Source organism: Micromys minutus, assembly GCF_963924665.1.
Source record: "Micromys minutus genome assembly, chromosome: 4".
Classification (NCBI taxonomy): domain Eukaryota; kingdom Metazoa; phylum Chordata; class Mammalia; order Rodentia; family Muridae; genus Micromys; species Micromys minutus.
The window spans coordinates 62,523,016-62,544,032 of record NC_137973.1 but is presented as its reverse complement, the minus strand read 5'-3'; the positions used below and the strand labels follow the sequence as shown (position 1 = coordinate 62,544,032).

The 21,017-nt window shown below is 42.7% G+C and overlaps 1 protein-coding gene across 2 annotated transcripts in view; it reads left to right on the top strand.

Moving 5' to 3' along the window:
* The window catches only part of SEC24B (SEC24 homolog B, COPII coat complex component), a 74,820-nt gene extending 53,803 nt beyond the window's left edge, over positions 1 to 21,017 (top strand). Inside the window, exons 8-23 of one of the 2 annotated variants that reach the window (XM_080915745.1) lie at positions 507 to 630; positions 1,151 to 1,260; positions 3,601 to 3,713; positions 5,713 to 5,831; positions 6,102 to 6,157; positions 6,376 to 6,582; positions 7,898 to 8,021; positions 8,390 to 8,548; positions 9,136 to 9,309; positions 10,853 to 10,963; positions 11,827 to 12,002; positions 12,542 to 12,679; positions 13,389 to 13,493; positions 14,540 to 14,632; positions 18,834 to 18,937; positions 19,109 to 21,017. In XM_080915745.1, coding sequence (XP_080771871.1) covers positions 507 to 630; positions 1,151 to 1,260; positions 3,601 to 3,713; positions 5,713 to 5,831; positions 6,102 to 6,157; positions 6,376 to 6,582; positions 7,898 to 8,021; positions 8,390 to 8,548; positions 9,136 to 9,309; positions 10,853 to 10,963; positions 11,827 to 12,002; positions 12,542 to 12,679; positions 13,389 to 13,493; positions 14,540 to 14,632; positions 18,834 to 18,937; positions 19,109 to 19,223 — 2,028 coding nt within the window. In that variant the 3' untranslated portion in view covers positions 19,224 to 21,017. Of the gene's footprint in view, positions 1 to 503; positions 631 to 1,150; positions 1,261 to 3,600; positions 3,714 to 5,712; positions 5,832 to 6,101; positions 6,158 to 6,375; positions 6,583 to 7,897; positions 8,022 to 8,389; positions 8,549 to 9,135; positions 9,310 to 10,852; positions 10,964 to 11,826; positions 12,003 to 12,541; positions 12,680 to 13,388; positions 13,494 to 14,539; positions 14,633 to 18,833; positions 18,938 to 19,108 lie in introns of both variants that reach the window. The other variant, XM_080915744.1, reaches the window with a different exon arrangement.

Here is a 21,017-nt window from a genome sequence, read left to right as displayed (position 1 = left end):
ATTTTTTAAAAAAAAATCTCAAATGAAGCATATAAAATGGTAATGAATGGGTTCAGGGACATAGAGTAGCATATGCCACTTTAATGTGTCTCCTATCTTCTGAATTGACTAGCTGCAAAGTTTTTCTCCAAGCTAAGCGTAGGGGCTCTGTTCTCAGCTGCTGAGGGACAGCAGGAGCCAGGCAGCAGCCTCCTCTGCCTGGTCCCAGGGGCAGACATGCAGCAGAGGCAAGGCTTCCTTCCACCATGCGTGCCATCCCTTGCTGTTTCTTGAGTCAGGCTGAGAAGTTCTGGCACTGTTTTCTTGGCTCACCAGGCTATTTGGTCAGCTCGGTTTTTATATTGTGTGGCTTGCCTTTGGGAAGTGATAACTGCTTGTCTTGCTAAGCACCCATGTCACTAGGTTGAATAACACACACATGCTTGTATATGGAGCAGGCATATTTGTCTCCTGATTGCCCTGTGGTCTTTGTTTTGCACCAATGTCTCTACTTTCTCTTGCAGCAGTTGCCAGTGATAACCTCAAACACCATTGTGAGGTGTCGGTCCTGTAGGACATACATCAACCCTTTTGTGTCCTTCATTGATCAGCGCAGGTGGAAATGCAACCTGTGCTACAGAGTTAATGACGGTGAGTTTCAGGTTCTAGAATGATGTGTTCCAGTGTCTTCTCTGACATCTCTCATTGGCTAAAAACAGCTTTGATGATATTTAATGGAGACAGCACAGGCTAGGGAGCCCTCAGTATGATCTCTGAAGAGATGCCTGACCACAGAGAGAGTGACAGGGCAGAGTAAAACAAGATGGAGTGGAAAGGCACATAGAGAAGCTGGGCTGGTCTCTCAGGTGACACGTGTAACCAGTCGCTGACTGTTTGGTTCAGTGAGCTCACATGCAGGCACATGTGTCTTCCTGTTACAGCTGCTTCCCAGTTGTGCTTCTCTGAGTCTCCTACCTCCGTGTCTTGTGAAGTTTATTATTAGGATACAAGTGTAAGGAAAAAAGCAACCCAAGTCCTGGTTTTCTCAGAAAATACATTTTAAAAAGAGTATTAAAGGTTTTCTTTTTTAGTAAACATCATAAATACTGATGGTGTTGTTTGACTCCCAATGTGTTGCTAAATGTGCCTTGGATTCTTAATTCTTCCCTAGTTCCAGAAGAGTTTTTGTACAACCCCCTGACTCGGTCTTACGGAGAGCCTCATAAACGGCCAGAAGTTCAGAATTCCACTGTGGAGTTCATCGCTTCCTCAGACTACATGGTAACTATTCAGTGTCCGAGTTGAGTGTGGGACACAATTACATGAGTCAGTTCTTTCAAGTGAGTTCTCATCCATATTTCGAAGTCTGTATTTTAAGGTATTAATATGGAAGTGTGTATGTAACAAACAGAAAGCCTTTCCCAGATCTGATGTGGGAAGAATGAGTTATATTGCTAAGAAACATGAGCCATGGCTTATGAACAGCAATCCATTGTTAATTGCCTCTGGAATGTGACTGCTTACTGAACGAGAATATAAATACTTAGATCATTTACAGTTAAGTGACCCCAAACAGAACAAAACTAGTGTGTATTTTTGCCAAAAACAATAGTCTTAAAATTATCACCATCTTTAATGGCTCCTCCAATACGGCTAGCGAAATGTTCAGTTCTCAACATCAGTCAGAAAATCCTCTTCTTTTCTACTTAGAAAACTAGGTTTTACAAAATACTTAAAAGTGGGCTTTAGGTTACATAATGCTTATCTTTGTTTTTTCATTTTTATTAAAAATAATAGTGAACCCTCCGTTGTTTTTCTCTGGTTGCTGGCCATTTGAGGAGCTGCAAGTGAGGAAAGGTGCCACCTCAGCTGTAGAACTCACATGTCCTCGGCTCTGGAGGACTTGGAATCTTAGCCCGGTGCAGTGCAGTAGGGCCCACCCAAAGCCTTCACGGACTGAGTGCTGCTCAGTGGTAGAGCTCTTGCCTCACATTTGTGATGTCCCGCGGTCAATTCCCCAGCACTAGGGACCTCACTAAAAGGAAGAGAAAAGCTCTTTATGCCTTTTGTTACTTTCTGTGACTCAGGTCAATAAACCTACTTCTGTACATAATTGAGCTTTTATATCATTAACAGAGGTACATATATTACAATATGTTTCATTTCCTGTCCACCCACTTCACTCCTCATCCTCTTGCCCCTTCCCATCCTAGAATATATTAAATTCTAGTCTGGAGGCTGGAGAGCTAGCTCAGGGGTAAGGCTACTCACTGCGAAAGCATGGAGAACCTGAATTCGGATCCCAGTGTTCACGTCAAAGCTGAGTATAACCCGACAGGGTTTTCTAATCCTTGGTAAGGAGGGAGCTGGAAACAGGAAAACCATTGAGGCTTATTGACCAGCAGCCTAGCTCCAAGTTCAGTGCCAGACGATGTTCCTATCACTCCAGCAGAGAATGAGAGAGCAGGACAAATCTATGACACACACACTACTTACTCACACACTCACGTACAGTTACACACTCAGACATACATTCACATATACTCACACAGACATTTACATACACCACTCCCAGACTCACTCATAAACAAAGTGCTCTGATCCTAGACACACGATCTCACTTTCGTATGTGTCAGCATGTTTCCCTAACAGAAGGGGATTTAAAGTGAGTGTTTACACCATATACCATCTCAAGAGCCTTAAGCTTTGAGATTCAGCCACCATCGGGTAATCTAGTAGCTGATACCAATGGCAGATTGTCAGACTTTAATTTTAGTTCCTGGTTAAGCATCTGTGGGGGTGGGCGGGTGTGCATTTGAGACCAGAAAAAGATACTAGATCTCCTGAAGGTGCCATTGTAGGCATCTGGGGACTACTTGAATTGGCCTGGGAATGGAACTGCCGTCCTACAGGGACAGCATACACTTGTAACCACTGAGCCAACTCTTTAGTAATACTATTTTATTTTTAAATAAAAAAGTAAAATTAGGGACTGGAGATGTAGTTCAGTGGTAGTATCTGTTTAGGATATGCAAAGCCTTAGGTTTAATTCCTAACAAAGCAAAAAGTAAAAGTTAATTTAAAAATTAAAATTCTAGGGGTTGGAGAGATGGGTCAGTGGTTAAGAACATTTGCTGCTTTTACAGAGGACCAGGGTTTGGTTTCCAGCTGTCTGCAACTCCAGTGCTGGGAAATCCAATGCCCTCTTCAAGCCTCTGAGGCATTGTGTGAGAGTTGTTTATTTAGATGTAGGCAAAAACACTCAAGCACATAAAATCAAATACACTTAAAAAAAAAAACCCTTAAAATTATATAAATTTTTAGGAATAAATAAATATTTAGATAGGTTAGCATTTCATAACAATAACCCAGCATGTTTTTACTTTAGCAGATATGTTTGTCAGTATTCCTTACAAAAATAAACCAAAACAAAAATAAAGCAAGCCCATTTAGCATACTTAGCCACTACAACTGCCTTTCCTTCTAGTCTCACATGAACTTTACACGACACGTTCTCATAGCTGCCATGTCGTGTGTGCAGACACTCAGTGCACACATCCGGTAATCAGTGACGGAACTGGAGCAAGCACAGCTGCTAACTCACTGTCTTCACCCCCACAGCTCCGGCCTCCTCAGCCTGCAGTCTACTTGTTTGTTCTAGATGTGTCTCATAACGCGGTGGAAGCTGGGTATTTGACGGTTTTATGCCAGTCCTTATTAGAAAACTTAGACAAGTAAGAATTTTTTTTATTTATATGTGGGTATATAAGTGTGTGTATACATCTTTTAAATGTATGGGGTTGGTTTTTTGCTAAATTTTCTTAGATTCTGCTATGTTTACCTAACTTTATAGAATAAGGATTCTGTTTCTTAAGTTGTTAGGATTTAATAACTCACATGATATCTGATCGATAAAATAATCAATGCTTTAATATTTTGAAAGCACTTGATCTTATCTCACTCTCGGGCTGACCTGAGCACTGAGCCAAAGACACTGTGTCAGGAGTCGGGGTGAGACTGTCACCCTGATGGCTAAATCTGAGGTACGTTAGGTTGAGTGACATGAGGCAGGCACTGAGATACATCTAGACCGATAGACCTATAGATCAAAGCAGACACTGGGGAAGTAAGCAAGGCTAGCCTGGGAGCGGCATACCAGCCGCAGTAGCACATTCCCAGAAGCACTCCTAAGAGGGGTTTACCACAGAAGCAGTTTAGCAGAAATTACGGTAGGTCAGTAGTCGCCGTGCTGGTTGCTGACTGATGCCATCAGACTTTCTGAATTTCTCAAAGGAGTGCATGTTAATCTTTAGAAACACAAGTCTTGAGCAGTATTGGCCCTTGGATACTGTGTTTTTCTCCGTGTGCCTGGTCTTTATACTGAGTAGCAGTCAGTCACCCGTAACAGGAGTAGGGTTGTGCTCTGACACACAGTCTACTTTTGAGTCTTTTGAAGATTTGCTTACTTTTATGATGTGCACTGCATGCCTGGGATCCAGGGAGACCGGAAGAGGGCATCGTATACCCAGAACTAGAGTTATGCTCTTAGAAGCCATTATCAGTTTTGGGAACCAAGCTTGGGTTCTCCCCAGGAACAGCAAGTCCTCTTAACCACTAAGCCATCTCTAACCTCTGGAATCATTTGTATTAAAATAAACGTTCTAAGGCATTCTAAAATGTAACATACATAACCAAGTGAACACAGACAGCTGGGCAGGCGCACTTGGAGACATTCTTCTGTAACAAGTGTCCTTGCAGACGCTTGGCAGGCAGGACTTGGCAGGCTTCGTTCTTGGGGCCACAGTATTGTTTTGAAAACTGAGTTCAAACAGAAAACTTCTTGGTGATTGATAACAATCATTTTTATACTCATAATTATTTTTGCTTAAAATTTACACAATTAAATCTAACAGCATTGTTAGTATTCTCACTGAAAAGTATTTCCCATAGAGCGCTTACCTCCCTGTGTGTGACTGCCCTTGACTGTGTGGGAATATGCAGATGATCATCTGTTTCAGGAGTAAAGTGTTGGTTTTGACACAGCACTTCAAATGCTTTACACCACTGGGTGATACTAAGACAAAAATTCAGAGCACATTTTTATTTAGGAATATGAGAGTAAGATACGATGTCTCACTCCGATAATCTTATAATACAGCACCTAAGTCTGGATAGCCGCAAGTTCAAGGCCAGCCTGAGTGATAAAAGTCCAGATCTCAAAACAAATTAAACAGTGCTTTAGGCCAGTGGTTCTCAGCCTGTGGGTTACAACCTTTTTTTGGGGTCAACAGCTCTTTCATGGGGGGTCACATATCCGATGTCCTGCGTAGCAGATTTTACACTGTGATTCATAACAGTAGCAAGATTGTGGTTATGAAGCAGCAGCAAAATAAGTTTATGGTGGGTCCCCGTAGTGTGAGGGACTGTAGTGACCATTGCAGCCTTAGGAACGTTGAGATCCACAGGATTAGGAGAGCGTCAGCAAACTGTCGAGCTTCTAGAAACGCCTTGGGTTCCAGTTTGCTCTTCCCTGAAGGCTGTTTCGCCTTCTGAGCCTGAATTAATAAGTGTTCCTGCCTGAAAACAAGGTGCGGAACTTGTCACTTTCCTTGTATATGCTCACACTGTCCCCACAGTCTCGGGGAGCTGTCCTTAGAGTTCTGTCTATTTCATTATTTCATACATAATGTGACTGAATACTTTGAATTTCAAGTTGCCATTTTTTGTCACAAGGCTTCCTGGAGATTCACGAACAAGAATAGGATTCATGACTTTTGACAGCACTATTCATTTCTACAATTTACAAGAAGGATTATCCCAGCCTCAGATGTTGATTGTATCTGATATAGACGGTAAGTATCTGCAGAGTGGTCTGTCATGTCATGTGCTGTGAGCATGATTTGGTATACCTTAGAAATGCTTTGGCGAGCACGTGTGTGTGTGTGTGTGTGTGTGTGTGTGTGTGTGTGTGTGTGTGTGTGTGTGTATGATGCATATATGGAGTATATGTATATACTAAGGCAGAATTCCAATAAACATGGCAAGTGTCTCTGTAGAACCAAAACTGCTACTTTATAATGTTCTCTTGACTATGTGCTGATGGAGTGTTTTTGCCCCTGTAGACGTTTTTCTGCCCACACCGGATAGTCTGCTTGTGAATCTGTTTGAAAGTAAAGAGGTGAGATTAATTTGTTTTTCAAAGTATCAAGACACTTATTACATCAGCAGTTTCCCATGCTAACCTTTGTTTACTGGCACAGTGCTGTCAGACACTGTAGGAAGCATCCAGTGAGTTTCCTTCCCAGTTCAGAGATGCAGCTGCCATGCTTTATCCTGGGCTGTTTTAAAGTAGTCTGTTTTGCCTTCTCAGTAATTCAACCTTCACTCTTTCCTCAGCTTATAAAAGACTTACTGAACGCATTACCAAATATGTTCATCAATACCAGAGAAACGCACAGTGCTCTTGGACCTGCACTTCAGGCTGCCTTCAAACTAATGTCCCCCACGGGCGGCCGAGTGTCTGTGTTTCAGACACAGTTACCTTCTTTGGGGGCAGGACTTCTGCAGTCCAGAGAAGATCCGAATCAGAGGTCAAGTACCAAGGTATTGTGTGTTGAGTGCTTGGATCATAACCACAGGTGTTTTCTTTCCCCACAGGCTAACGCCATTCATCCCTTCCTCACTGCATCAGCAGCAGCGATAAATAGCCAGTAAGAATTGAAGCCACAGGGCCTTTGTTTGGGGGTTAGATGTATTCTTCTTATGACTCGGTTAACAGGCCATAAACTTGGTCTGAGGAGATGACTCTAGTAAGAGCACTGGCCGTGAGCACATGATGATTGAGTCCATTCCCTGTCGGGCAAAGCGTTGTGTGTGGTGGTACACGTGTGTAGTCTAGCAGTCCTGCAGCTCATGGTGCCACATGTGTGCTCACATCCACACACTAACAAGATAATTTTTTTTAATGTTTAGAAACATACCCTATTCCTTTTATTTACAGATGAAAAAAGTGGTATCTTGTCAAAGGTTGGATAGCTAGCTATTTAAAGATCAGGCTGTGGCTGGATTTTCTGTCCCCAGTGTCATTTCTATTGTAGAAGTGACAAACATAGTTAAGCTAGTATAGTTTCACATGCTTGTGAGTAAACTTTAGGTCACAGTGAGAATGCCCATCACAGTGTAGAACTTAGATGTACAGGAAATGGAAGCCAGCAGTACTCTCACTCTCTGGGTATTAGTGTTTAGTTAACACACACAAGTGTAACTTGTCTTCAGTCACATAGACTGTTAACCTTGGCCTTTTTCATTGTGATCTCTGAGACCTCCAAAGAATGTGTAAGTTGGTGAATGTGAAGGTAGTCAGGTGACGGCCAGGGCTGGGAGAGGATGCGCTCCGCCTTCCTCACCATGCTGAGTAGCAGGGTACTGTAATGCTCGGTAGCACTCCCTCTGGGGCTAGCTTTCTTATCAGTCTGATGGCATCGGTGTTCTCATCTGTGAAAGATAAATAACGAAAATCTTAATGGGATGTGTGTTGTGAGAATTAGTCAGCTTATATCAAATAGCTCAAGCAGTCTACCTTGAAATTAGTTTTTTTTCCTCTAAGGATGAAAGTGGGGAGCTTCTCACTCATTACTCCAGACTGGGTTTGAATATTCAACAGTCCTTCTGCCTCAGTTTCCAAAGTGTTGGGTCTGATCCAAACATAGTTTCTTGCTGCAGTGCTTTTGTTTTTAATTTAAAAAAAAAAAAACTAGATTGTATTACTATTATAAATCTGGGCCCATACTCTGTTGGTATATATTGATATATAATATTGATATATAATGGAATAAAGTATATGTATCTTCCTTGTTATCGGAGAGACATATATTATGTGCATGACCAAAGGTTCTTATTTTATTATCTGTTGGCTTAGGTTGTGCACCATCTTGGCCCTGCAACTGATTTTTATAAGAAACTTGCTTTAGATTGCTCAGGACAGCAAACTGCAGTGGATTTGTTCCTTCTAAGTTCACAGTATTCTGACCTCGCTTCTCTGGGTAAGATGATGTCATTACGTTACCTAAAGATTTCTAACATGTAATTAAAGCTGGGCTCTACGGGAAGCTTTCTTAGTACTGGGGAGGCAGGTGTGTGGATCAGATCCGTAATACCTATGACGGTGACCAGTAAACTAAAGCCCTGGACAACGAGGAAATGTTCTTACTGTTTGCTTTGTAGCACTTAGTCATTCAACAGTGAACTCTATGTTTGCCATATTTTATGAATGCTTCTGATTACAGTTCTATCTAGTTCTTGCCCATGTTGGGCTTACTCATAACAGATGTTTAGAGTCATGTATCTGTACTAGTGTTAGACAAAGTATCCTTACCTCTCTGGCTAATACTTGATGCATTTCTCTCTAAAGCTTGCATGTCCAAGTACTCTGCAGGCTGCATATTCTACTACCCTTCTTTTCACTCTACCCACAACCCTGCACAAGCAGAAAAGCTGCAAAAAGACCTAAAACGGTACCTCACCAGAAAGATCGGATTTGAAGCCGTTATGAGGATAAGATGCACTAAAGGTATGGCCTTGGGGACAGTGTGTTCTTTCCACTCCTGTCAGTCACAGCACCCAGCCCGTGGTGATGGCACTTCAGCACAGAGGACTTCCCGTGGATCCAGCTGAACCTGTGTGAAATACATTTACAGGGTGATCTTTGACATCTCCTTTTAATAACTAGATGAAGTGGATAAAGCAGCATCTTGGCTTTATTCAAGAAAAGCATGAGGAAAGCCCTTGATGGATTATTTGAGAATGACAGTGGGGAGAAGAGGAAAGTGCTTAACTGCCAGTAGCTGATGACATCCTTGGGTTACCAAGTGTTTGGGGATGACCTCTAATCTCTCATCTTACATTCAAGATACGAACCCATGGTTTCTTAATTTTGTGTATGTATTTTATGTATTTATGTCTGATCTAGACTTGCATATAGAATGATGGTGAGGCTAGGTATAAATACAGGTTGAATATGTCATCTCCCTTTAGAGAACACATTGTTTGTTTAGTTAGAACATTGCCCAGAGTCCATCTGACTTAGGACAATGGCGTCAGCTGCAGTGAAGGTGTTGCTCATGCTGTCTCTCTCACGCCAGTTCTCTCTCCCCTCAGGACTCTCAATGCACACTTTCCACGGGAACTTCTTTGTCCGTTCCACTGACTTACTGTCCCTTGCCAACATCAATCCTGATGCTGGATTTGCAGTACAGTTGTCAATTGAAGAAAGCCTGACAGATACTTCCTTAGTGTGCTTTCAAACAGCCCTCTTGTACACATCAAGCAAAGGTAATGTAAGCAAGACTGAACTGGCTTGTAGCCACAGGTCCTTCTACTTCCCTTTTAGTAGTGAGGAGGAAAAGAATGCTGTGCTGTGACAATAATGGCATCTGTAGGAGGTGACTGACTATGTTCTTTCTTTTTCTTCTTAACTCACATTGGAATCCTCAAGTAATACAGCTTAAAAATGGATTTATTATTTATGTGTGTGTACCTGTGTGAGTTTATGTGTACCACATGCAAACAAACTCATGGGGGGCCAAAAGAGGGCATTAGATCTCCTGGTCCTAGACTCACTAGTGCTTGTGAGCCAGTATACGGGTGCTGGGAGTCAAACCCAGGTCCTCTGCAAGAGCCATAATCACTTCTACCCCTGAGCCATCTCTCCCGGATAACACGCTTAGAAGGACTTTGTATGTTTATTTACTGTGTAGTACACTCCCAGGCAGGATGCCACTTGTACATGTACAGGCCAGAAGACAACTGACAGGCCGAGCTTCTTCCATCACCTGTGGGTCTCAAGGCTCAAACACAGGTCATCAGTGTTGACAGTCTTTACCAGCTGAGACGTTTCACCGGCTGTGTGTACTTTGTGGACAATTGAGTTTTCAACATCATCTGTATCTGGCATGCATGGAGACCAGCATCCTTTTCGTTGGTGCTCTGTAGCATAAAGAAGTGCAGTAAGGAAGACCTTCACTTCTTACTTAACAGGATAAGCTTTTGGATACTGTACTCACTTGAGTATAATTTAGAACAACATTAAAGCTAAGCTAGAAACTGAAGAGATGGCACAGCAGTTAAAGGACTTGCTGTTTCCAGAGGCTGGAATTCTGTCCCAACACCGCACTGAGCAGATCACAACTGTCTGTGTCTCTTGCTCCAGCACATCCAACACCCTCTTCTGGCTTCTTTGGCCACATCATGCACACTTACATACATACATACATATATATATATATGCGTACCAGTACACACACACACACACATATTTGATCTTTGAAAAAGACCAAAGCTAACCAGAAACTACTGTTCAACCATGTATAAGACATATGCTGATAGTTTTACAGGATTGGAAGACTTTTTAAGATTTATTTTATGTGAGTTCCTTGTCTGTGTGTATATATGTGCACTATATGCATGCCTGGTGCCTGTGGAAGCAAGAAAAGAGCATTCATTTCCTAGGACTGGAGCCACGGACAGTTGTGAGTTGCTGTATTGGTGCTGGGAACTGAACCTGGGTCCTCTGAGAGGATAACAAGTGCTTTATCTCCTGAGCCCTCTTTCTGTCTCTGGGGAATGTCTTACTTGAAACAGTCTGAGACGAGGGGTGTTGCTCGGCACTAGCGTGCTTGCCCAGCATTTGTGAGGACCTGGTTCAGTCCCTAGTACCCAAAGCAAATAAACAGAAGACTCTCAAAGCTTATGGATGACAAAGCCTTTTCTGTTCTATAGTGTTGCTGATTAGCCCAAACAGCAGCTTGAGTGAAGTGGTGATGTTTGTCCCTTTCTTAGCCTAGTATGCTTGAATGGTGTGCTTTGTTGTATCCAGGCGAACGGAGAATTCGAGTGCATACACTGTGCTTGCCAGTGGTGAGCTCACTTGCTGATGTTTATGCAGGAGTGGATGTGCAAGCAGCCATCTGCCTTCTGGCCAACATGGGTGAGTAGCATATGAAAAAACAGAGAAAATACATGTTTCTAACCTAAAAACAAGCTGAGGCTTTTCTACTTTTTTTTTAACTTTAGAAATCCCTCAATTAAAGAAAAAAACATTTCAATGCATTTTTATTTATTACAGGATGAATTAGACTATTCTTACATTTTAAAAATAATTCCTAGTTTTAAATCTATTGGGGTGGGGGTTGTGATTTTTAAAAACCAGGATCTCCTTCAGCTAATGTGTAACTGTTACACATCCACAGTGTGGAATACAACTCAGCTGTGAACAGGAATATGCAAATGTGACTTTCAAAGCTATTATGCTAAGTGTCACAAGGTGTGTCCATGTGACTCCAAATATATGACATTCAGTAAAAGGACATTTATGGAGAGCTGATTGCCAAGACTTGGACTGAAAACTTTACTAAAAGGTGCCCCGCAGGGAAATTATTTGGGTGCTGAGACTGCCATGGGTGTTTCGTGCTGATGGCTGTATCTGATGCACAGCTGCTGTAGGACTACGCTCAGAAGTCTATTCCATTCTGAAGTTTAAAGACGCCTTCAGAATTAATATGTTAGGGAGGGTTTTGTTTTTATTGTGTTTTCCTTTATGGATAAACATGCAGTGAGCCTTGCTATTTCTCACATACACTAGAGAAAGCAGCAATTATTACTAACTTGGTGCAGAGTTATAATAGCATTCCTAACAGATACCTGGTCTTCACACCTCACTGGGTTAAGTACTAGGAACTGAATCAAGGACGTTCGTGCACGTGAGCGTGTGTGTGAGCATACACTTAGAGAGAAGAGAGCACTCAGTAGAGCCTAGTGGCTGAGCACACTGTTACTTTGGTTACTTTGCAGCTGTGGATCGCTCAGTGTCGTCGAGCCTATCAGATGCCAGGGACGCCTTGGTGAATGCTGTGGTGGATCCCCTGTCTGCCTACAGCTCAGCCGTGTCCAGTGTGCCTCGCTCCACCCTCACAGCACCAAGCTCGCTTAGGCTGCTCCCGCTCTATGTTTTGGCACTTCTCAAACAGGTAGTTCTCTCTCTCTCTATCTCTCCCTCCCTCCCTCCCTCCCTCCCTCCCTCCCTCCCTCCCTCCCTCCTCCTCAGTTTTTTACGAGCTCGGGTGAATGAAAAAATGAAATCTATGTTGTTTTCAATCCTTAGCTAGAGGATTATGTACTTTTGCAGTTTAAGTTAAAAAACTAAGGGGAAATGTGGGATATGGAATTACATTTGAACAAACAATTTGAATTATGATGTGGTCAAAGCCAGCTCTTCCCATGTATTTCTGAAAGAGACTCTGCTAAGGGGAAGGTTTACTGACAGCTTTTCTTCCCAGTGTTGCGTCCTGTTAGCAGGCGTTATGAGGCACAACAACCTGCAGATGCCTGTTTTCCCACAGGGACAGGATAGTTCAGAGAATCTAATTTACTCCCTTACCTATTAAATACCAGTTGAGTCTTGAAACCAAGTATGTGGACTTGAAGACAAGCCTTTCCTGTGGCTGTTGGCTTGCTGCTCGCCTACTACCACGCATGCGTCACTTGGGTCATGTGTTCTTCCTTGCAGAAAGCATTTAGAACGGGCACGAGCACACGCCTGGATGACCGTGTGTATGCCATGTGCCAGATGAAGTCACAGCCGCTTGTGCATCTAATGAAAATGATTCATCCCAACTTATACAGGATAGACAGGCTGACTGACGAGGTGTGTACGTGAGTGTGTTTGACCTCTTCTCTTGGTGTCCCGTCTAACATGATGAGGTATATCCAGTAGTTCTTCCAGGCTCCTGTCTGTGGAGATAAACATTCAAGTAGGGACTCAAGAGATCCAGGTGCACAAGAGGATGCTCAGATGCTATCAGCCAGTAGATGGGCTTTTTAAAAAAACTGTCCTGTGGGGAGGAACTGGACATGGGCTTGGTTTTAATATTTGATTCAAAACTAAGCTACAGAGTGATCTCCATTTGCATTTTGTAGCCATTGGCAGTTGGTGATGTAACCAGATTACAGTATCAGTTACATAGTAACCAGTTCTGTTTTGATTAATTAACTGTTCATTAATAGTGACTAATTAAATGCACAACTGTTTAGTATCTTTTCTTCCTTGTCTACAAGCTGAATTCTTTGGGATTAATATTCATTCCATGCATAGTATTCCGTTGTACAAAGTGGCAGTTAGCTATTTTAGTGTTAATAACACTGACCTCAGAAGGGAAGTGAATGAGACAAAGGATCCGTATTAAACTGGAATACATTTGAACGTCATGATCTGTGAACTTGTGGTATTCAGTCAATACAGTTTCCATTCTCTAAAACGTGTCATACTCTAGTTTTGGTAGAGGTGGTGACTGGCTTTTATGGTCTGTTGGTGGCAATAATCTGCTCTATGACTTAGTTCTACCTTTTCTTTTCAGGGCGCCATACATGTTAATGACAGGGTAGTACCTCAGCCACCTCTTCAAAAACTGTCTGCAGAGAAACTGACCAGAGAAGGTGCTTTCCTCATGGACTGCGGCTCAGTAAGCATCACTGCCAACGAAGTTTCTGCTCTGACTGGCAAGCAGAGCACCCAGTCTGGCCCTGCTGTCACCTAGCAGACAATATATAATCAGCTTGTGACTCAAGGACTCTGCACCCAACACGGGAGCTGAGTCAACTTCAGACCCTATAGTAGGAGAGCACATTAACGTGAATTAGTAACTTATCAAGAGTTAGAGATACTCAGGAAAGAAATTCCTACCATCAAGAACCTAACCATCAGAATCATAAAATTCAGCTCAAGAATTTCTCTTGTAGTTCAAGTTATATCTTGTGGTTAGAGTGTCAGAGAAGTCACCCCATTGCTCACAGGGGTGGCAGGAGTGTCCAGTAGTCAAGACAAGTGTGTGTACCTCGGAACTCCAGAGCTGAAAGAGAATGGGAGGTAGGGCCAGGCATTCTTCGTAAAGCAGTGTGTTCCTATTCAGGAACTAAGTCAAGGTGCTGGAGAGACAGCGCCCATGGTGTAACTCCAGGAGTTCTGCCTCTGGACATTGCACACATGAGGTACACAAACATGCATATAGGCAAAAGACTCACACATCAGAAGAGTGGTTTTTAAAGTATTAAGATTTTCATTGCATGAACATGAGTATTTTGCCTGCATATGTGTACATGTGCCACGGGGAAGCCCGGTACTTGGAAAGGTCAGAGGAGAGCATTGGATCCCTGGGCTGGAGTTAGATGGTTATAAAGCACCATGCAGTTGCTAGACACTAGTCTGGGTCCTCTGCAAAGGCAGGGAATCTCTTAAATGAGCAACCTCTCCACCCCTAAATGAATGAACCTTAAATGAGGAAGAATGTAAAATGTTACAAGAAGCCTTAAAATATAAGCAAAGACAATGGGAACTGCTTTTGATTGTTAGAACTAGGTTCACAGTGCTCTAATTATATCTCCCCTTTGTTTGTTAGATCTCGTGTTTGATATTATGTTATGTTATCTTGTGTGTGATAACCAAATAAGTTGTGATGGATTTTCTCTTAGAGAAAATGCTTTGTTTTGCCCCCTCTCTTTTATACTTTAGGTTTTCTACATTTGGATTGGCAAAGGCTGTGACAGTGACTTCATAGAGAATGTACTTGGGTTTCCTGATTTTGCATCAATACCACAGAAAATGGTCAGTGCATTTTATTGTGTTTCTTTTTTCGGGGAGGTAAATGAATATCTGTTTGCCTGGAGTAGGAAGGACACTGAAGGCAGAGAAAAGCAAGAGTTCCATTCAGGCCAGTTCATGAGCAGTGAATTTCTTTGGCCTATGTTTAGGAACATACATGAGGGGGTTATACACAGAAGTGTGGGTGACTCAAAAACAACTGTATCCCTGAAGTTCCAACTGTCATGGGTAATAGTCTTAGGACACGTAAACCATGGAATCCCCTTCAGTTACCCTGCCCCTTACTTTCTTCAGTACCTACATACAGGTGGGAGGCAGGAGAGTCTGGTGGATGGAACCCAGGTGAGGGTGCGGGCCCCCTTCTCCTTGAGAAAATATTAGCAGAAAACTTAAGCCGCCAGTGCATTGTTCCACCTACTTTGTTTCCATGACTGCACAAAGGGTGTCTTTCATTGGTGGAGCTGGAATGATCATGGCGACTGTTAGGCCTGGAGGAAGTAACTTTGTGTCAACAGTTTACGCACTATTAAGTTTTATCTTATTTATATATGCAAGTTGTTGTTGTTTTTAACATAAATATTTTATATGTTTACCTTTCTTTCCTCCTCCCCCTATTTAAAATGGGTCTCCCTATTTAGTCTCAGCTAAGTTAGGACTTCTCTATTGAACAGGTTGGCCCCAGGTTGTCAGTCTTTCTGACCCCATGTGCTAGGATTACAGGCATATTTTGTGGCATCTGGCTTAGTTTACCATTTGGAAGTATACAGCTCAATTATAGTGAGATATATTAATAGTGTTGTACAAACACTGTCAGCAGCTGTAGAGTTCTGCTTACTTAGAACAGCTGAAATTCTCAGTCTCTGTCTCTCTCTCTCTCTCTCTCTCTCTCTCTCTCTCTCTCTCTCTCTCTCTCTCTACACACACACACAATGTCAGGATAAGTCGGTGTAAGCAGATTTGGGAGTTTAGAAAGAAGTGGCTTTAACAGGGTTGTCTGTGTTGAGCACTGAGGGAGAGCTGCAGGGAGAGGAGCTTGCCTGTGGTGTACCCAAGCACTGGATTGATGCCAGGGAAGACACACTGTTTAAAGGATTTCTAAGGAGCACCTTCTCCTACACAGGCAACTGTAGGGTTGTTGGAAACAAACACTCAAAAATAAGATCAAAACTTAGTCCAGTAGAGTCAAAGGGATCATTACTATTCTGTCACAGAGTGTTAGACACATTTCGACTGCATACGAAGTTCAGACTCTTTCATGATCCTCTCAAAGGGGTGTGTGCTTGTGCCTCCAAATACCCTTTGGCCATTAAGCATGTCTTATGATATTCAAACATTCATATTTGAAATAATTGCTGTCAAAAGGGAATGTTGGGTCTGTTGGTATCTTAGGTGATCTTTTTGTTTTGTTGGTTGGGGGGGGGGTTGTTTTGAGGTTTTAGGGGGTTATTTTATTGTTTGCCCCAACCCACAGGACAGTCAGCGGGAACCCGGGATCACCTAGGAGAGAATGGGGGAACAAGAGGCATGAGGAAGGCCAACAAGTCAAGTAGTCTGATCAAGCTGACAAATTTTATTTTTTCACATGCTAGTTTTATACAGGTAGAAGAAGTAAATAAGGCATGGAAAAGTAAGGCGTGGAACTAAGGGAACTTTCTGGTTAAAGGGTTTCTCACAATACCCATTGTGAAGAATTACTTGAGGAAGGGGACAACCTAGGTGCAGGAGGGAACGTTCTGCCAATCAGGATCCGTTGTCTGGGTGACTGTTCTACGCATCTAGCTACCTGACCAAAGTGAAATCACCTCATTTCTGGGAAAAGACCTTTACTGTGAGAAACAGAAACCTAGGCTGAGATCTGTGTAAAATGGCGTTACTCAGGCTAAGGAAGTTTTTAAATTCTATCAGCTCTCAGACTAAGGGAATTTCTTAAGTCTGTCAGCTCCTGGCAGTTGTTGTTTTGTTTGGAGTTTGGGGGGCTGTTTGTTTTGTTGTTGTTGCTGTTGTTTTAGAGACCAGGCCTCTGCATGTGGTTCAGCTGTCCTAGGACTCACTGCACACTCCAGGCTGGCCTTGGGTCTCAGCAGTCTTCCCAACTCAGCCTCCTGAGTGTGAGAGTTGTAGTGTCAGCCACAGTGCCTAGCTTAGTCTCCTCAGCAGGTTTTGTCGGTTTATGCTGAGCACCTTGACTCCCTGCTGACAGGAGACATTCCCGGGCTGCAGGGGCTCTGTCTTCCCTTGGCTATCCTTTTTATCCTGCCTCACAGCACCACTGTCTAATTTCAGAACATTCCTACCACACTCAAGATAGAAAACCTTTCTGTCCAGTTACCCTCCTCCCTGGCAACTGTCGTCTGTACTTTAGTCATGGTTTTACCTGTTCTCGATAAGTCATTGATGGAGTTACACACTACTTGGCCTTTCACCATCTCTGAGACAGTCTAGAAAGCTGCTGATGTGACTGTAAATGAGATTTAACAGGTACACAGAGAAAGTATGCTTCAAGGACAGCCAGTAAGCAAGTTCCCAGAGAGAGGATGGATGGCTGGGTGGATGACAGGGCTGTAGAGTGGGGATCTCACTATTGTGCCCAGTAAGTTTTACAGAGTGGACTATTTCCTTGAGATTAGCCTTAAAGTGAAGGCATTGGGGTCTTTAGGACTTAGGCTCACGGGTTGATACATGATGATGATTCCCTCGGAATGCGGTTCTAAGTGTCAGGATTGTTGAAGTGTGGAGATTCTTCTTTCACTTTTGTCTTTCTTGAGCTAGGTGTGGTAATGTCCACCTGTAATCTCAGCATTTGAGAGATGGGTGAAGGAAGATCAGGAGGTTAAGGCCAGCCCAAAATAAAAACAACCAAATGAATGAATGAATGTATGTATGTCTGGTATGGTACTGGTAGACAGATACCTTTAATCCCAGCACTGGAGACACAGGCAGACCTCTGTGAGCTCAGTGCAAGCCTGGTCTGTATAGTGAGTTCCAGGTCATCCAGGGCTACACAGTAAGTCTGTCTCAAACACAGATCTGCAAAATTAATTCTGAAAATCTTATTTAAAGGAAATGTTAAGTATTGACATGAATTAAATGCATGACAATTTAGCAGTTCCAAGATTGGGGCCTAAAGACATAGCTCTGCTGAGAGTTTACTGTTCTTCCATAGGACCCAGATTAATGCCAGTACCCACACAGCAGCTCACAACCATCTGTAACTTAGTTCCAAGGGATCTCACACCCTCTCCTGGCCTTGGAGCACTGCATACACACAGTGCACAGACGTGCGTGCAGGGGAGACACCCATAGACATAAGTAAACCCTTCCCTCCCCTCCCCGCTAGGCACAGGGAGGGGTCTTTTTCTTTTTAAATTAATTTATGTTGTAAGTGTTCTACCTCTGTATATGTTTGTCTGATGCCCACAGAGACCAGAACAGGATGTTGGATCACCTAGGATTTGTGTGCCAATTGTGAACTACCATGTGGGTGCTTGTAATTGAACCTGGGTCCGCTGGGAGAGCAGCCAGTGCTTTTAGCCACTGAGCCATCTCTCCAGCCCATCCTCCGCCCCCAAATAAGTAAAATTTTTTTTTTAAATCCAATTTTTGGAACGTGATTTTTTTTTTTTTTTGAGTAAGTTATGTATAGTTTTAAGGTGAATTTGGAGCTTAGTGATTGCCTCCACTTGAATATTGCCTTAGAAGAAACAGGAAACTGTAAAAGTGCCAGTAGCACACCAGTTTGTATAGGCTTTGCTGGGTTGTCTAGAACCATACAGTAGTCATGTAAAATATCCATATACTCACCAGTAAGCATAGTTCCTTTCTACAACTGAAATTCCATTCATGTGGTTGCCGCTTTTGGATCATGAGACACTTATGGGGCAGAATGCAGGCTTATAGTCAGTGGCCCCGGAAACCCCAGTTCCATTGCTACCCCGGTATCTATGAAATGGGAAAGGATTTTAAGACTTAAGAGAGCCAGTTGAAGACAGCTGTTCTAAATAAATAAATCACACAGTGTATGATACAGTAATTTCTCCCAAAAGTTGTTCATTGTGAATGTGCCGTGGAAACTGTACACGTGCACACATGCTTACAGGATTAAATACTGTTCCCTCACATTGTCTGAAAGGAGCACAGCCTGCAGAGAGAAGGGTGTGCTCAGGGCTGCCGTGTACATGTTTTCTAATCCTATTTCTTTTACCAGACACATCTGCCAGAGCTAGACACACTTCCATCAGAAAGAACTAGATCCTTTGTAACTTGGCTTAGAGACAGCCGACCATTAAGCCCTGTCCTGCACGTGGTAAAGTAAGTCTTCATAACTTCTTTATGATGTCATCCTTCCTGTGCTTCTCCTCAAAGCAAATTTCAGGATTTTCCTGAAGTCCATGTAGTAGTAATGTCTACAATGTATAGTTTTTCTTTGTAATACATATTATGTATTTATATATGTGGTAAATGCTCTTTTCTGCCTTTCAGAGATGAGAGTCCTGCCAAAACAGACTTTTTTCAGCATTTGGTTGAAGACCGAACAGAAGCTGCGTTCTCCTATTATGAGTTTCTGATTCACATTCAGCAGCAGATTTGCAAGTGAGGTAAACAAAGCCAGGTCAGATGAACCGCCCCACAGCCAGGTGGAGCTCCATCCATCGGAGAAGCACACGGGGACTTGAGAAGACACGGTGTACATCACTCTGTCTGAGCTGGGGCTAGAGATTATGGGGAAGACAGAGCAAGACAGAGCAGAGCCCCTCCAAGGACGCTGATGCAGCCAGCAGGCCTGAGGACCGTGGAGGACCATGGAATGACATGTCCTAATCTAAAACCATGAAGTCACCGCAGTTAATATGTCCACACTTGAACTCTGACAAGAGATGCCAAAGGGCAGCAGTGCAGTGGTACTCATGTGTATGAATTACTTTTAAACAGGAATGATTCATGTTTATTAAATGGATTCAACACTTTCCCTGTAAAGACAGTAGAGTTTCAGTACATGAACTATGGAGAAATATATATAATGTACATACGTGTTACATTTGTAAAGAAAATGTACCTAAGAATATGAATTGCTGAACCTGTGCTACATTGTTGGATGGCAGCTCTGTCACAGTGAGGGAGTGAGGTTGACTAATGCATATTATGAATTGAGTCCACAAAAGAAACACAAAACTTTGTAATTCTGTTAAATCTTTTATGTGGATTTATTTATGATCAGCCTACTAATTAAAAATATTTTGCTTGATGGCTGGTTTGGTGGTTTGTTTGTTTGTAGAAGTTTTTTGGTTTGGATGATATTGTGATATTTTATAAACAGGAATCTTAGATTTGTCGCTTGGAGAAAATGCAATGCCAAGTCTGACTCATCAGTGAGTGAGTGAGTGAGTGAGTGAGTGAGTGAGTGAGTGAGTGCACTGTCATTAGTTCATAAGTGAGTGAGTGAGTGAGTGAGTACACAGCCATTAGTCCATCAGTGAGTGAGTGAGTGAGTGAGTGAGTGAGTGCACTGCCATTAGTCCATTAGTGAGTGAGTGAGTGAGTGAGTGAGTGAGTGCACAGCCATTAGTCCATCAGTGAGTGAGTGAGTGAGTGCACTGCCATTAGTCCATTAGTGAGTGAGTGAGTGAGTGAGTGAGTGAGTGAGTGCACAGCCATTAGTCCATCAGTGAGTGAGTGAGTGAGTGAGTGCACAGCCATTAGTCCATCAGTGAGTGAGTGAGTGAGTGAGTGAGTGAGTGAGTGAGTGCACAGCCATTAGTCCATCAGTGAGTGAGTGAGTGAGTGAGTGAGTGCACTGCCATTAGTCCATTAGTGAGTGAGTGAGTGAGTGAGTGCACTGCCATTAGTCCATTAGTGAGTGAGTGAGTGAGTGAGTGCACAGCCATTAGTCCATCAGTGAGTGAGTGCACAGCCATTAGTCCATCAGTGAGTGAGTGAGTGAGTGAGTGAGTACACAGCCATTAGTCCATCAGTGAGTGAGTGAGTGAGTGCACAGCCATTAGTCCATCAGTGAGTGAGTGAGTGCACAACCATTAGTCCATTAGTGAGTGAGTGAGTGAGTGAGTGAGTGAGTGCACTGCCATTAGTCCATTAGTGAGTGAGTGAGTGAGTGAGTGAGTGAGTGAGTGAGTGAGTGCACTGTGATTAGTCTGTGGGTGTCATTAGTCTGTGGGTACTGCCAAGGAGTTACTGTTTGTATTCTAAAAACATGATGTTATTTTCAGAATACATTTAATGACTAAGCATAATCTTATCATTTAAATTAAGGATTTTTTTTCCTACCTATTTGTAATGAGAATTTTTAAGACCATGTGACTTCCTTTTTAATTGACTTGATGATTATCATAGTGAACTCTTGAGAGATTTTTGTTCTGATCAAGAATTCTGTCAT